Source organism: Salvelinus namaycush, chromosome 37 (assembly GCF_016432855.1).
Source record: "Salvelinus namaycush isolate Seneca chromosome 37, SaNama_1.0, whole genome shotgun sequence".
In the NCBI taxonomy this organism is placed as follows: domain Eukaryota; kingdom Metazoa; phylum Chordata; class Actinopteri; order Salmoniformes; family Salmonidae; genus Salvelinus; species Salvelinus namaycush.
In genome coordinates this window covers 2631021-2646899 of record NC_052343.1, presented here as the reverse complement: position 1 = coordinate 2646899, position 15879 = coordinate 2631021, and the positions used below count along the sequence as shown (strand labels likewise).

The following is a 15879-nucleotide window of genomic DNA, read 5'->3' as shown; positions in this document are numbered from 1 at the left end:
GCACTGGAGAGTCTTACCCAGGCTGGGAGCTCCGTTGTTGGGTGTGATGGTGAGGGAGCCATTCCTGCAGCCCGGACTCCTTTCCACGTCAAAGTCCCCAAAGAGGAGGTGCAGTGTACGTCCCTTTGGAACTCGCAGTCTCCACTTACACCAGGAATCAACAGGGTAGGTCCACGGGTAGTTCTGAGAGGCCAGGGTGCCACTCTCTGTGGCCATCACAGTGTGCCCGCAGCCATTGCCTGAAATATGAAGACAACCAAACGTACAGTTATAACAGTTATTGTACTTGTACATAATACATCTGCCATATATGCAATGGTTTGGGGGCTAATTCTAGGCAAATGATATATCCTAACACTGTGTATGGTAATGTTGCTTTGGCATCCAGGGTAAATCCTCAGTAATGTCAAATGTCCACACAAATACGATAAGGGCTATTTCCAGGAAATCCTTGACCGCTTGGTGTGTAGGTGTGAGAAAGTGAATGAATGCATGACTAGCAGTGTAGGCGGTACGGAGGGGCAGCTGGGGATTGTTAGCAGAGGGGACGGCCAAGTTCACCACTGTTTCGTCACAGTACATAACAGGGACTTTCATTAATGATGTTAATACGATAAGGACACTATTTAGAGCTCTGTTAATTATCGGGCTCCTTTCCCAGACAAGGTGAGTAATAGGAGTCTCCGGGGAGGGAGCACTGAGTGTGCGCAGTAGAGCGGGAGATGTTTACACTCCTGACATCATAACCGCAAGATTTCCTGAAAACAACCAGCCTGAAGCAGTCCTCCTCAACACTGTTGGATACTGCTTACAGTAAAAAGAGATTGAGGGCCCTATGCAATCACAACTATTGAAGTGGAAAATACTATTATTCAAAGGCAATGAGAAAGTGTGTTTGATTGTGTCATTTGAATCCAAAACTGCAATCATAACTCTTTAATTGGGTTAACATGTTTGATTGAACAATACCCTCTGTTTCGCACTCCTCACAGGGACTAATCCTCAATACTACAGAGTGTTGAGCAAACTCATCATCCTTCCATTCTGTTTCTATTTCATTTTAATCAATGTTTTCCTGCTAGTTCTCTGTGTCATACCTCTTCTTTGTGCCCTATTCTTAAATTTTTCCTATTTATTATAATTTTTTTAATTGTATTTAACCTTTATTTAACTAGGCAAGTCGGTTCAGAATAAATTCTTATTCACAACGACGGCCGACCAAAAAGCAAAAGGCCTCCTGCGGGGATGGGGGCTTGGATTAAAAATAAAATAAAAAATGTAGGACAAAACACACATCACGACAAGAGAGACAACACAACACTACATAAAGAGAGACCTAAGACAACAACACAGCATGGTCTACCTCTGTCGCTATGACTAACTATTTTTTGTAACGGAAAGAACTCAAATATTTAGCTAGACACATTCTTAATGTGACTGTTTGGATGAGTCAGTGCATTAGGTCAGAGAGGTAAGTGCTGTGGGGTTGGCTGGCTGGCTTTAAAGTTGTACTGTGGTCAAACCAAGGACACCCACGCTCCCAGGGTAGACAGTGCAGTTCTCCCTTGGGTTCAAAATTAAGTTTGCGCGAAGAGTTGGTGGTCTCTGTTACTTTCCACTCACATGTCACATACATGTCACATACACGTCACACTGGTTAGCCTTTCCTGTCCGGCTAAGAGACTCTTTCAATCATAGTACATAACATTCTATCTTTCTTTCTTTCTCCTCTCTCTCTCTCTCTCTCTCGCTTTCTTTCTTTCTCTCTCTCTCTCACGTCTCTCCCTCTTTCTCTCACTAACTCCCATAACTTCTCACCGCTACCGCCCCTTTTCCTGTCCCTTAGGATTCCCTGGAAATGCCAGCGCGACAAACCGTAGCTGTGGGCAACAGAGCGTGGATCTGTGTCACCATCCAGTCTGCTTGGGAGCAGTATTCCTTGTATTCTGGGGACTTTTTGGGGTTGGCAGGCTGGGCTTCCCCCCTACACTCCTCCCCTTTCACCCTGTCTTTGACCTGGCCTGTCTCATGACGGTCTTGTCTAGTGGGGCTCTCTCTCTCTCTTTCCTCAGTGCTTGGGATCAACCTAAGCTTTAACTCATGCGTTATAGCTGTTGGTTGTTCCATGGAGTGAAGAGCCTACACCCTGGCATTCCTGCTACTGACCCATACGTGCGTCCTGCTTTTAGGTCTCTCTAGACAGACTGGGCTTTCCAACTGTCTCAGACATATAATCAAACATTTAAATTATGATGGATTTCTGAAAACTCTCACCTTCAGGGGCAGATATACCAAAAGTAATAACACAAGTTTTAGAACACCCACTCATTCAAGGGTTTTTCTTTATTTTTACTATTTTCTACAGTGTAGAATAATAGTGAAGACATCAAAACTATGAAATAACACATATGGAATCATGTAGTAACCAAAAAAGTGTTTTATATTTGAGATTCATCAAATAGCCACCCTTTGCCTTGATGAGCTTGACCAGCTTCACCTGGAATGCTTTTCCAAGTTCCCACATATGCTGGGCACTTGTGGGCTGCTTTTCCTTCACTCTGCGGTCGGACTCATTCCAAACCATCTCAATTTGGTTGAGGTAGGGTGATTGTGGAGGCAAGGTCATCTGATGCAGCACTCCATCACTCTCCTTCTTGGTCAAATAGCCCTTACACAGCCTGGAGGTGTGTTGGGTCATTATCCTGTTGAAAAACAAATGATAGTCCCACTAAGCCCAAACCAGATGGGATGGCATAACGCAGCAGAATTCTGTGGTAGCCATGCTGGTTAAGTGTGCCTTGAATTCTAAATAAATCACAGACAGTGTCACCAGCAATGCACCCCCACACCATAACACCTCCTCCTGCTTTACGGTGGGAAATAAACATGCGGAGATCATCCGCTCACCGTCTCATCCGTCTCACAGACACGGCGGTTGGAGCCAAAAATATACAATTTGGACTCCAGACCAAAGGACAAATTTCCACTGATCTAATGTCCATTGCTTGTGTCTTGGCCCTAGCAAGTCTCTTCTTCTTTTTGGTGTACTTTAGTAGTGGTTTCTTTGCAGCAATTCAACCATGAAAGGCCTTATTCACACAGTCTCCTCTGAACAGTTGATGTTGAGATGTGTCTGTTACTTGAACTCCGTGAAGCACTTATTTGGGCTGCAATTTCTGAGGCTGGTAACTCTAATGAACTTATCCTCTGCAGCAGAGGTAACTCTGGGTCTTCCATTCCTGTGGCGGTCCTCATGAGAACCAGTTTCATCATAGCGCTTGATGGTTTTTGCGACTGCACATGAAGAAACTTTCAAAGTTCTTAAAATGTTCCTTATTGACTGACCATCATGTCTTAAAGTAAAGATGGACTGTCGTTTCTCTTTACTTATTTGAGCTGTTCTTACCATAATATGGACTTGGTCTTTTACCAAATAGGGATATCTTCTGTTTAACCCCCTACCATGTCACAACACAACTGATTGTCTCAAATGCATTAAGAAAGAAAGAAATTCCACCAATTAACTTTTAAGAAGGCACACCTGTTAATTGAAATGCATTCCAGGTGACTACCTCATGAAGCTGGTGGAGAGAATGACAAGAGTGTGCAAAGCTGTCGCCAGGGCAAAGGGTTGCTATTTGAAGAATCTCTTGAAGAATCTCAAATACAAAATATATATTGATTTGTTAAACACTTTTTTGGTTACTACATGATTCCATACAGTTGAAGTCGGAAGTTAACATAAATCTTAGCCAAATACATTTAAACTCGGTTTTTCACAATTCCTGACATTTAATCCAAGTAAAAACTCCCTGTCTTAGGTCAGTTAGGATCACCACTTTATTTTAAGAATGTGAAATGCCAGAATAATAGTAGAGAGAATGATTTCTTTCAGCTTTTATTTTTTTCATCACATTCCCAGTGGGTCAGAAGTTTACATATACTCAATTAGTATTTGGTAGCATTGCCTTTAAATTGTTTAACTTGGGGCAAACGTTTCAGGTAGCCTTCCACAAGCTTCCCACAATGAGTTGGGTGAATTTTGGCCCATTCCTCCTGACAGAGCTGGTGTAACTGAGTCAGCTTTTTAAGGCCTCCTTGCTCACACACGCTTTTCAGTTCTGCCCACAAATGTTCTATAGGATTGAGGTCAGGGCTTTGTGGTCAGACCCATTTGGGAGACCCATTTGAGACCAAGCTTTAACTTTCTGACTGATAACTTGAGATGTTGCTTCAATATAGCCACATCATTTTCTTCCCTCATGATGCCATCTATTTTGTGAAATGTACCGGTCCCTCCTGCAGCAAAGCACTCCCACAACATGATGCTGCCACCCCCGTGCTTCACGTTTGGGATGGTGTTCTTCGGCTTGCAAGCGTCCCCCTTTTTTCTCCAAACATAACGATGGTCATTATGGCCAAACAGTTGTATTTTTGTTTCATCAGACTAGAGGACATTTCTCCAAAAAGTACGATCTTTGTCCCCATGTGTAGTTGCAAACCGTAGTTTGGCTTTTTTATGGCGGTTTTGGAGCAGTGGCTTCTTCCTTACTGAGCCGCCTTTCAGGTTATGTCAATATAGGACTCGTTTTACTGTGGATATAGATACTTTTGTAACTGTTTCCTCCAGCATCTTCACAAGGTCCTTTGCTGTTGTTCTGGGATTGATTTGCACTTTTCGCACCAAAGTACGTTCATCTCTAGGAGACAGAACGCATCTCCTTCCTGAGCGGTATGACGGCTGCGTGATCCCATGGTGTTTATACTTGCGTGCTATTTTTTGTACAGATGAACGTGGTACCTTCAGGCGTTTGGAAATTGCTCCCACGAATGAACCAGACTTTCGGAGGTCTACAATTGTTTTTCTGAGGTCTTGGCTGATTTCTTTTGATTTTCCCATGATGTCAAGCAAAGAGGCACTGAGTTTGAAGATAGGCCTTGAAAGACATCCACAGATACACCTCCAATTGACTCAAATTATGTCAATTATCCTATCAGAAGCTTCGATTGCCATGACATAATTTTCTGGAATTTTCCAAGCTGTTTAAAGGCACAGTCAACTTAGTGTATGTAAACTTCTGACCCACTGGAATAGTGATACAGTGAATTATAAGTGAAATAATCTGTCTGTAAGCAATTGTTGGAAAAATTACTTGTGTCATGCACAAAGTAGATGTCCTAACCGACTTGACAAAACTATAGTTTGTTAACAAGAAATTTGTGGAGTGGTTGAAAAGCGAGTTTTAATGACTCCTACCTAAGTGTATGTAAACTTCCGACTTAGTTTTGATGTCTTCACTGTTATTCTACAATGTAGAAAATTGTAAAAATAAAGAAAAAACCTTGAATGAATAGGTGTTCTAAAACTTTTGACCGGTAGTGTAGTAATAACTGGACAGATGATCGGGAATTGTAGTCAATCATCAGCTCTGTATTGGACCAAAATGTATTGACTTCTTTGGGGGATTTGCTGGCAGGCCCTCACAGGTCTGTACTACCAGACAGGATGTTTAGCTGTGTAATCTATCACTACACAATGCTGCTGTGTCAATCAGAGCATGACAACACACCCTGAGTTTTTCATAGACCAGGAGAGGATTGCTATGTTTTTTCTTATACATTTGTCTCTTGCTTCTCTCTGGTGCCAAAGTGATTCAGAGGAAGAAATGTACCATGAATTGGTCATCTTCCTCTGTGAAGATACTAAATCCCCAGCAGCAAAACAAAATGCGTCAAGAGAGCCCAGATCTGCGTGGACATTCACAGTAAGTTTCCATATATGTGTGATTCATGTTGACCCCTGCCTGATTGTGAAATACTGTGTCAACACAAGGGGTACACTCTCTTCTTGTTGCATGTCTTCCTGCTAGTCTTCTTGTGGGGAATAGTGGGGGGAAAAAATACGTATATATGTTTTGTCACATACACCAGGTGCAATTAAATGTGTTGTTTTATAGGGTCAGCCGCAGTAGTACAGCACCCCTGGAGCAAATTATAGTTCCTTGCTCAAAGGCACATCGACAGATTTTTCACCTTGTCGGCTTGGGTATTCAAACCAGCGAGCTTTCGGTTACTGGCCCTGGACCACATAGGTAAACACAGATGAGAGTTCACTATCTGCAATGGAATGCCACCATGGCATCACAGATGACCTTTGAACTATCGGGATTTTTTGCTCCAGACAGACCCAAAGATATTAGTGGCTTTGGTTTGATCCACCCCATGTGTTGGAGAGTTATTCACAGGAGCACTGAGCCAGTGTTGTTACAACTAGGCATTAACTATACCCTTATATTAATTTAAACCCTATCAAAGCTAGTGTTGTTGACTACTTGCATGCACCCCTTTTGCTGAAGTCAACTGTATGTGTGACAGGGTTTTTGCATAACATATTTACTCTTGGAAATGACTTGAAAGGATGCTCAGCAATGGAAAGGATGCCCTGTTTGTCGTAAATACTTGGAATGACTAACACAAGCAGAACTTCTCCAAACGAGGATTGGTACTCACACCTCACCATTTGCCAGTAAGAGTGAGTTACCAAAGAAGGGCAGTGTACCTTTAATTTACCAATACAACAGCTACCTTGTTTATGAGGACTTTTATAAGAAACCTGAATTAAACTCATGCATCATCTGATTGATCAATAATCTATGATATACACCTTCTGAAAACTGGGAATTGCAGCAGGAGCACATTGTCTATTTATGTCACCAATAGCCACTTTAGAAAATGTCAAACGGTTTCAAATGTGGACATTGTGTGTAGCCCTCAGCCAACAAAAAAAATAACATAGAAAGTGATGACAATATCTTCAATAAAGTAAGCACCACACAACATTAAAATGACATGAAGATAATCTGTGAATATGCTCATTTATGTAGGCTATTCATGTCGATTAAACTCAGTTTACAGTACCAACTAAATTCCACAACTTTTATTATATAAATATAATAGCCTACAATTTATAGAGTTATTTGATCATTATCCAGTCAAGGCTCAGAGTAATTATCTCAATACAAATATCTTAAGCGATTTATAAAAAAGATAGGTAGTCTAATGCTATACAAACATTATACTATTCTGTACATTGACCATATACATATACAAGGGAATAAATAGCTTACCCTCCTGTCCGTTGACAATTATAAACACGACACTAAAGACGATCCAAAAACTGCCCAAATAATTCACAGCATCTCTAATCTGTCCAGGTTTCAAGAACATGATTTCCGCGGATAAAAGCAAGAAGTAAACCCTCAAACCCCGGGATAACACTACTCAGTTCACTTCTGCAGAATTTACTAAATTACGAGGCATTGAATATTTACGATTGGGCACAGGGAGATGAAGTGAGATCTCATTGGCTTCCAGATGTGTCAATTAAATCACTTCAAGAATCGCTTTCCCAAATAAGGGGGTCTTGCTAGATGTGGACTCATAAATGCTGATCTAAGGTCAGTATAACTTGTTATTTATTGTCGACCGCGGGGATACGCTGGTCCTAGATCCGTGCTTAGTGACAACCACCCCCTAAAACTTGAAATGACTTGAGTTGTGCAAAATGCATTAGAGCAGGTGAGAACACATTCCCTATATTTTCTGAGTTTAATTGAGTGCTAATAATTTATTAGCCTAATAAAACTATGTGCGCTCTATGATTTGCCTACTGTACACAACTGTAAACGCCCGCTACCCTTTGGTACAACGTGTGCATTGAATTCTACCTATTTATTATGCAAAATAATTTTACACGGTCAACAAACATCACTTATTGCATGCAAATAATATATGTGTATTATAACAACACTCCTTTAGTGACCTAATGATGATACGTGCGGTCAAATAAAACAGTATGTATCGTTGTTGTGAGTTATTCTAGTCATTTAGCCTTCACCTTTTCTAAACCATTCCGTGGTGCTCAAGCAAGCGGTGCACTCCTAGTAGAGCAGTTTGACCGATATACACATCGCGTGCGAACAACCGCTTCTCGTGACAGTAGGACAGATGCTTCTCACAGGCAAATACTGCCTTCGTTGCAGGAAGTGTAGCGAAGCAGCAGTACAGCGCATGTTCTGAGAACTCTCTGCAAGCAAATGATGAATTCTCTGCAGTAAAACGGTAAGAACAACACAGAGTATTCAGTTAAAATAATATTTTATCATTTCTGGTTGGTTTACGTTGTGTTTTCGATTGCCTAGTCTGGAATGGTGTGTACTATGTACACATTGGTTGGTTGTGTGCGTGCCGCCGCACCAACATAACGTCAGTTTGAGTGGGTGAAGGAGGGAGAGAGGCACGCAAGTGCCGAAGTGGTTTATGCGCTGGGAATACTGGCTAATATCTCTGAAACCTTTGTTGGTATTTTATAGTGGATCTCCATCGGATTTTCCTAATTTTTGAATAACTTGGTATCATTTTTTGATAGGGTTTAATTCCTTTTACCACTTCACATAAACCACGTTTCCATCCACATATGTTGTCCCATATTATAGACTCAATTACAGGACTGTTTCTAATACTTTTCAGCAAACTCAATGGATTAATGTACTACTCCACAATCTATGGATTGGATTGGAAGCATCTATCTTTACTGTACCATTTTTATAATGCACCTCTCCAAACATACAGTGCATTCGGAAAGTATTCAGACCCCTTGACTTTTTCCACATTTTGTTACGTTACAGCCTTATTCTAAAACGGATTAAACTATTTTATACACACAAAACCCCATAATGACAAATCAAAAACAGTTTTTTTTTAATTTAGCAAATGCATTACAAATAAAAAAACAGAAATACCTTATTTACGTAAGTATTCAGACCCTTTGCTATGAGACTCGAAATTGAGCTCAGGTGCATCCTGTTTCCATTGATCATCCTTGAGATGTTTCTACATCTTGATTGGAGTCCACCTGTGGTAAATTCAATTGATTGGACATGATTTGGAAAGGCACACACCTGTCTATATAAGGTCCCACAGTTGATAATGCATATCAGAGAAAAAACCGAGCCATGAGGTTGAAGGAATTATCCGTAGAGGTCCGAGACAAGGTTGTGTCGAGGCACAGATCTGGGGAAGGGTACCAAAAAGTGTCTGCAGCATTGAAGGTTCCCAAGAACACAGTGGCCTTCATCATTCTTACATGGAAGAAGTTTGGAACCACCAAGACTCTTCTTAGAGCTGGCCACCTGGCCAAACTGAGCAATCGGGGGAGAAGGCCCTTGGTCAGGGAAGTGACCAAGAACCCGATGGTCACTCTGCCAGAGCTCCAGTTCCTCTGTGGAGATGGGAGAACCTTCTAGAAGGACAACCATCTCTGCAGCACTCCACCAATCAGGCCTTTATGGTAGAATGGCCAGACGGAAGCCACTCCTCAGTAAAAGGCACATGACAGCCGCTTGGAGTTTGCCAAAAGACACCTGAAGAATCTCAGACAATGAGAAACAAGATTCTCTTGTCTGATGAAACCAAGATTGAACTATTTGGCCTGAATGCCAAGCGACACATCTGGAGGAAACCTGGCACCATCCGATGGTGGCAGCATCATGATGTGGGGATGTTTTTCAGGGGCAGGGACTGGCAGACTAGTCAGGATCGAGGGAAAGATGAACGAAGCAAAGTACAGAGAGATCCTTAATGAAAACCTGCTCCAGAGTGCTCAGGACCTCATACTGGGGTGAATGTTCACCTTCCAACAGGACAACGACCCTAAGCACACAGCCAAGACAATGCTAATCCTAACCCTAATTTGACAAATCTCTGAATGTCCTTGAGTGGCCCAGCCAGAGCCCGGACTTGAACCCGATCGAACATCTCTGGAGAGACCTGAAAATAGCTGTGCACCGACGCTCCCCATCCAAACTGACAGAGCTTGAGAGGGTCCAACCTGACAGAGTTGAGAGGATCTGCAGAGAAGAATGGGAGAATCTCCCCAAATACAGGTGTGCCAAGCTTGTAGCGTCATACCCAAGAAGACTCGAGGCTGTAATCGCTGCCAAAGGTGCTTCAACAAAGTAAATTTGAAACATTTCTAAAAACCTGTTTTTGCTTTGTCATTGTGGGATATTGTGTGTAGATTGAAGGACAAAAACAATTTAAAACATTTTAGAATAAGACTGTAATATAACAAAATGTTGAGTGTCTGAATACTTGCATATGTGATAATGGCATTTATCCTATAATGGAGACTAAATTAAAGGACTGATTCAAGTTCTTTGTCAGCAAACTCAATGGATTAATGTTTTCAACCACTCTTCTATCAAGTTATGTTTTAGAAGCATCTTTACTGCACCATTTACAAAGTCCACTCCTCCAAACCTAATTACATCACACACAATAATGGCATTTATCCCATATTAAAGAATAAATTAAAGGGCCGTTTCATATACTTTGTCATCAAACTCAATGGATTCATGTAGTACAACTACTCCACTATCTATGTTATGATCTAGAGTCATTTTTACTGTACCATTTTGAAAATGCTCTCCTCCAAACTACTCACATGACATAATGGCATTTGCAGTGCCTTCAGAAAGTTAACAAACCCCTTGACTGATTCCACATTCTGTTCTTACAGCCGGAATTAAAAATGTATTAAATAAATACCCCATAGTAAAAAAGTGACATTTTGTTTTTTAGAAATGTTCTCACATTTATTGAAAATGAAATACAGAAATATCTCATTTACATAATTATTCACACCCCTGAGTCAGTACTTTGTAGAAGCACCTTTGGCAGCGATTACAGCTGTGAGTCTTTCTGGATGAGTCTCTAAGAGGTTTCCACACCTGGATTGTGCTACACTTGCCCATTATTCTTTAAAAAATGCTTCAAATTGGCTGTTGGTCATTGCTGGACAAGCATTTTCAGGTCTTGCCATAGATTTTTAAGTAGATTTAAGTCAAAACTGTAACTTGGCCACACAGAAACATTTATTGTCTTCTTGGTAAGCAACTCCAGGGTAGATTTGGCCTTGTGTTTTAAGTTATTGTCCTGCTGCAAGGTGCATTAATCTCCCAGTGTCTGGTGAAAAGCAGATTGAACCAAGTTTTCCTCTAGGATGTGCTTAGCTCCATTCTGTTTCTTTTTTATCCTGAAAAATGACCCAATTCTTAACGATAACAAGCATACCCATAAAATGATGCAGCCACCACTATGCTTGAAAATATGGAGAGTGGTATTCAGTAATGTGTCTTATTGGATTTGCACCAAACAGGACAAATGTTTTATTGCTTTGCCACATTTCTTTGCAGTATTACTTTAGTGCCTTGTTGCAAGCAGGATGCATGTTTTGGAATATTTTTATTCCATACAGACTTCCTTCTTTTCACTCTATCAAATAGGAGAGTATTGTGTAGTAACTATGATGTTGTTGATCAATCCTCAGGTTTCTGCCATCACAGCCATTAAACTATGTAACTGTTTTAAAGTCACAATTGGCCTCATGTTGAAATCCCTGAGTCGCTTCCTTCCTCTCTGGCAACTGAGTTAGGAAGGACACCTGTATCTTTGTAGTGACTGGGTGTATTGATACACCATCCAAAGTGTAATTTATAACTTCACAATGCTCAAAGGAATATTCAATGTCTGCTTCTTTTATTTTTACCCATCTACCAATAGGTGCCCTTTTTTGCGAGACATTGTAAAACCTCCCTGGTGGTTGTGGTTGCATCTGTGTTTGAAATTCACTGCTCCGACTGAGGGACCTTACAGATAATTGTATGTGTGGTACAGAGATGAGGAAGTCATAAGAAAATCATGTTAAACACTATTATTGCACACAGAGTGAGTCCATGCAACTCATTATGTGACTTGTTAAGCACATTTTTACTCCTGAACTTATTTCGGCTTCTCATAACAAAGGGGTTGACACGTTTGTCTGGTTTGTCCCCGGGACAAAGCGGGAACTAGACAAAACCACCAGGGGACCATGAGCGAACATCTCAAGAACATCCTAAAAACGTCCTCGAGAACGTTCCCTTGGGTCCATCACACAATGTCCTAAGGACTAGTGACATTAACATCCTGAGAACTTCCTAAAAAAGGTCCTGGCAGTGATGGCCTGAGAACTTACAGGGAACCAGACAAAGGTCCCCAAGAGAAAGTTCCCTTGGATTTTGTGATTTGAGGGCCCCAGCCAGAGGCCAGTCTGAGCCCCCCCCCGCCCCTCCCCTCCTTTCTTTTTATAGGTTTTATAGTAACGACGTTATTTAACTGTAAAAATGACAGCGCCACTCTGTCTCACTATATGTAGCCCATGTATTTGATGCTGTCTTGCCAAAAAAAGAGTATGACACTCTTTTTGGCCAGACAGCATCAGATACATGGGCTACACATAGATGTCCTCTGCCTCGACGAAGATTGCAGTATTATCAGCAGCACCTGTCTTTTTACTGAAGAAATGCATATTGTATACCCCTAGAGTCTAAGGGCCCGGCCCTGGGTTTCAACTAAGCTAGCCTCGTCGAGAACCAGGATTCCCTTATACGGGTAACCCTGGGGAAGTTCATGGCAGAAAAATAGCTAAATATGGGTGGAGACCCGGTGTAAATCAGTAATGCCTTGCTTGGGCGGAGCTACAGTACTGCTCACTAGATTAGTGTCATAGGTGCAACAGTGTATGACAATTCTTTTTACAGTCTATGTTGAGGATGGCTAGGAAATCGCCAATTTAAACCCCATCAAAATATGTTGATGCATGTCAATTTAGTGTATAGAGCACACTTCGGACAAAACTGAATTACTTTTTTCCTCCAGGTTGGCAATGTTGCAAACTATACTGAACAAAAATCTAAACGCAACATGTTTGTCCCATGTTTCATGAGCTGAAATAAAAAATCTCAGACATTTTCCATATGCACAAAAAGCTTATTTCTCAAAGAAAATGTGTAGTTTACATTACTGCTAGTGAGAATTTCTCCTTTGCCAAGATAACCCATCCACCTGACAGGTGTGTCATATCAAGAAGCTGATTAAACAGCAGGATCATTACACATGTGCACCTTGTGCTGGGGACAATGAAAGGCCACTCCAAAATGTACAGATTGTCACACAACACAATTGGCATGCTGACTGCAGGAATGTCCACCAGAGTGTAACGGCAGCCTTCCTCCTCTTCACGGGAAGAGAGGGTGTAACAGGGATCGAACCAACACGCAGCGTAGCCAGTGCTCAACATGTTTAATAAAACGATAAACAGTGAACACTTACAACGAATACAAAATAACAAATGTGGCAAACCGATACAGCCCTATCTGGTGCAGAGAAAACACAAAGACAGGAAACAATCACCCACAAGCCCCAACACAAAACAAGCCACCTATATATGATTCCCAATCAGAGACAACACAAAACACCTGCCTCTGATTGAGAACCATATTATGCCAAACATAGAAACAGACAAACTAGACACACAACATAGAATGCCCACCCAGCTCACGTCCTGACCAACACTAAAACAAGCAAAACACACAAGAACTATGGTCAGAACGTGACACAGAGCTGTTGCCAGATAATTGAATGCTCATTTCTCTACCATAAGCTGCCTCCAACATAATTTTAGAGAATTTGGCTGGCCTCACAACTGCAGACCACGTGTAACCACGCCAGCCCAGGACCTCCAAATCCAGCTTCATCACCTGCGGGATCGTCTGAGACCAACAACCCGGACAGCTGACGAATGTGTGGGTTTGCACAACCAAAGAATATCTGCACAAACTGTCAGAAACCGTCTGCGTGCTCGTTGTCCTCACCAGGGTCTTGACCTGACTGCAGTTCGGCGTCATAACCGACTTCAGTGAGCAAATGCTCACCTTCGATGGCCACTGGCATGCTGAAGAAGTGTGCTCTTCACTGATGAATCCCGGTTTCAACTGTACCGGGCAGGTGGCATACCGCGTGTATGGCATCGTGTGGTGAGCGGTTTGCTGATGTCAACGTTGTGAACAGAGTGCACCATGGTGGGGCTATGGTATAGGCAGGCATAAGCTACAGACAATGAACACAATTGCATTTTATCAATGGTAATTTTAATGCACAGAGGTCCTGAGGTCCTGGCGAGATCCTGAGGCCCATTTTTTGTGCCATTCATCCACCGCCATAACCTCATGTTTCAGTATAATAATGCACGGCCCCATGTCGCAAGGATCTGTACACAATTCCTGGAAGCTGAAAATGTCCCAGTTATGCATGCCAATTTCGACTTTCTGCATTTGCGGTGGAAGGTGGCAGAGCTACAGCGGTGTTTGTCAGGCCAGGAGACAACTCGAAAATCCGTCTTCTAACAAAAACGTCTGTGTGTCCAAACGGTTTGTCCTACAAATTAACATGACCCATCAATGGAAAGATTACTCTCACGATGGTGTTTTGCTCTACGAGTGTCACGGTACGCGTAGGAAGGTAACCTGTTACCGGGCCGAAAAATGTATGGAAGTGAATAGGGCAATTCCACGTCAAAGGTATACAGGTAATACCACGGTAAAATGTATTTGATTTTTATCCTAAGCTTTCTTAGAATTTAGATATAGGACAGACACTTGAAAACATACTTCCTTTTGATGACATTTTTGACTATCTGTTTCTCCATGTATGAATCTGTTATTCAATGCATTTCTATGGGCTAATAGTGGTAAGGCCAAATTCAATGTTTCATCAAATATATACAGTACCTGTCAAACGTTTGGACACACCTACTCATTCAAGGGTTTTTCTTTATTTTTACTGTTTTCTCCATTGTAGAATAATAGTGAAGACATCGAAACTATGAAATAACACATATGGAATCATGTAAAACCAACATTTTTTTTATACAAATAATATTTTATATTCTTCAAAGTAGCCGCCCATTCTGTCATCAAGGCACAGGGTGGCTACTTTGAAGAATCTCAAATGTAAAATATATTATGATTTGTTTAACACTTTTTCGGTTACTAAATGATGTGTTATTTCATAGTTTTGATGTCTTCGCTATTATTCTACAATGTATAAAATAGTAAAAATAAAGAAAAACCCTTGAATGAGTAGGTGTGTCCAAACGTTTGACTGGTACTGTATATATTTGATGAAACATTGAATTTGGCCTTACAAGGTGCACCTGTGTAATGATCATGCTGTTTAATCAGCTTCTTGATATGCCACACCTGTCAGTTGGATGGATTATCGTGGCAAACTAAATACTCTCTAACAGGAGTGCAAACAAATTTGTGCACAAAATTTGAGAGAAATACACTTTTTGTGCATATGGAACATTTCTGGGATCTTTTATTTCAGCTCATGAAACATGGGACCAACACTGTTGCGTTTATATTTGTGTTCACTGTAATATGGGCTACTTTTATGTACAGTGTGTGTACTTACATTGTTATAGTACCAGGGTTACGTTTACCAGCTAGAAATATTGTAATCAGATTACATATATTTTTGAAAAACTAGATGATTATTTCGAGGATTACTTTTAAATTCAGAAAGGATGTTTGCGAAAAAATATATTTCACTCTTCTCTGTTTTCCCAATGACATTCAAATCAGCATTGAAAAAGGGCACTAATTTAAGTTTGTTCCAACTGAGCGAGTCTGACCACAGATCAGAGACCACTATGATGACACACCAAATGTGTTTGATGGATCGTGGGAAAAGAGCAGGAACAGGCTTTTGTAGACTACAGTCCAAGCTATGTCTTGCATTGGTGCTACTGCTGTCGGCATCCAAAGATTATCCAACTTGAATAAACACGCGGAAGTAAGGATGACAGCAGTGGTGTAGTCTACGGTGATACGGATATCACTTACTATTGATATCTACATTGGCGCATTGCTGCTCTCTCATTTAGCTATTTGCGCTTTATGGATTGTGGTTGTTGTGGATAGCTGTTCACAAATC

The 15879-nt window shown here is 41.2% G+C and overlaps 1 protein-coding gene across 2 annotated transcripts in view; it reads right to left on the bottom strand.

The window, feature by feature from the left end:
* si:dkey-34d22.1 (discoidin, CUB and LCCL domain-containing protein 1) overlaps window positions 1-7285 on the bottom strand; it is a 30151-nt gene extending 22866 nt beyond the window's left edge. For both annotated transcript variants that reach the window (XM_038977489.1, XM_038977490.1), the window contains exons 1-2: window positions 7128-7285; window positions 18-239 (exon numbers count right to left, since the gene is read on the bottom strand). In XM_038977489.1, coding sequence (XP_038833417.1) covers window positions 18-239; window positions 7128-7227 — 322 coding nt within the window. In that variant the 5' untranslated portion in view covers window positions 7228-7285. The remainder of the gene's footprint in view (window positions 1-17; window positions 240-7127) is intronic.
* Window positions 7286-15879: the final 8594 nt, after the last annotated feature.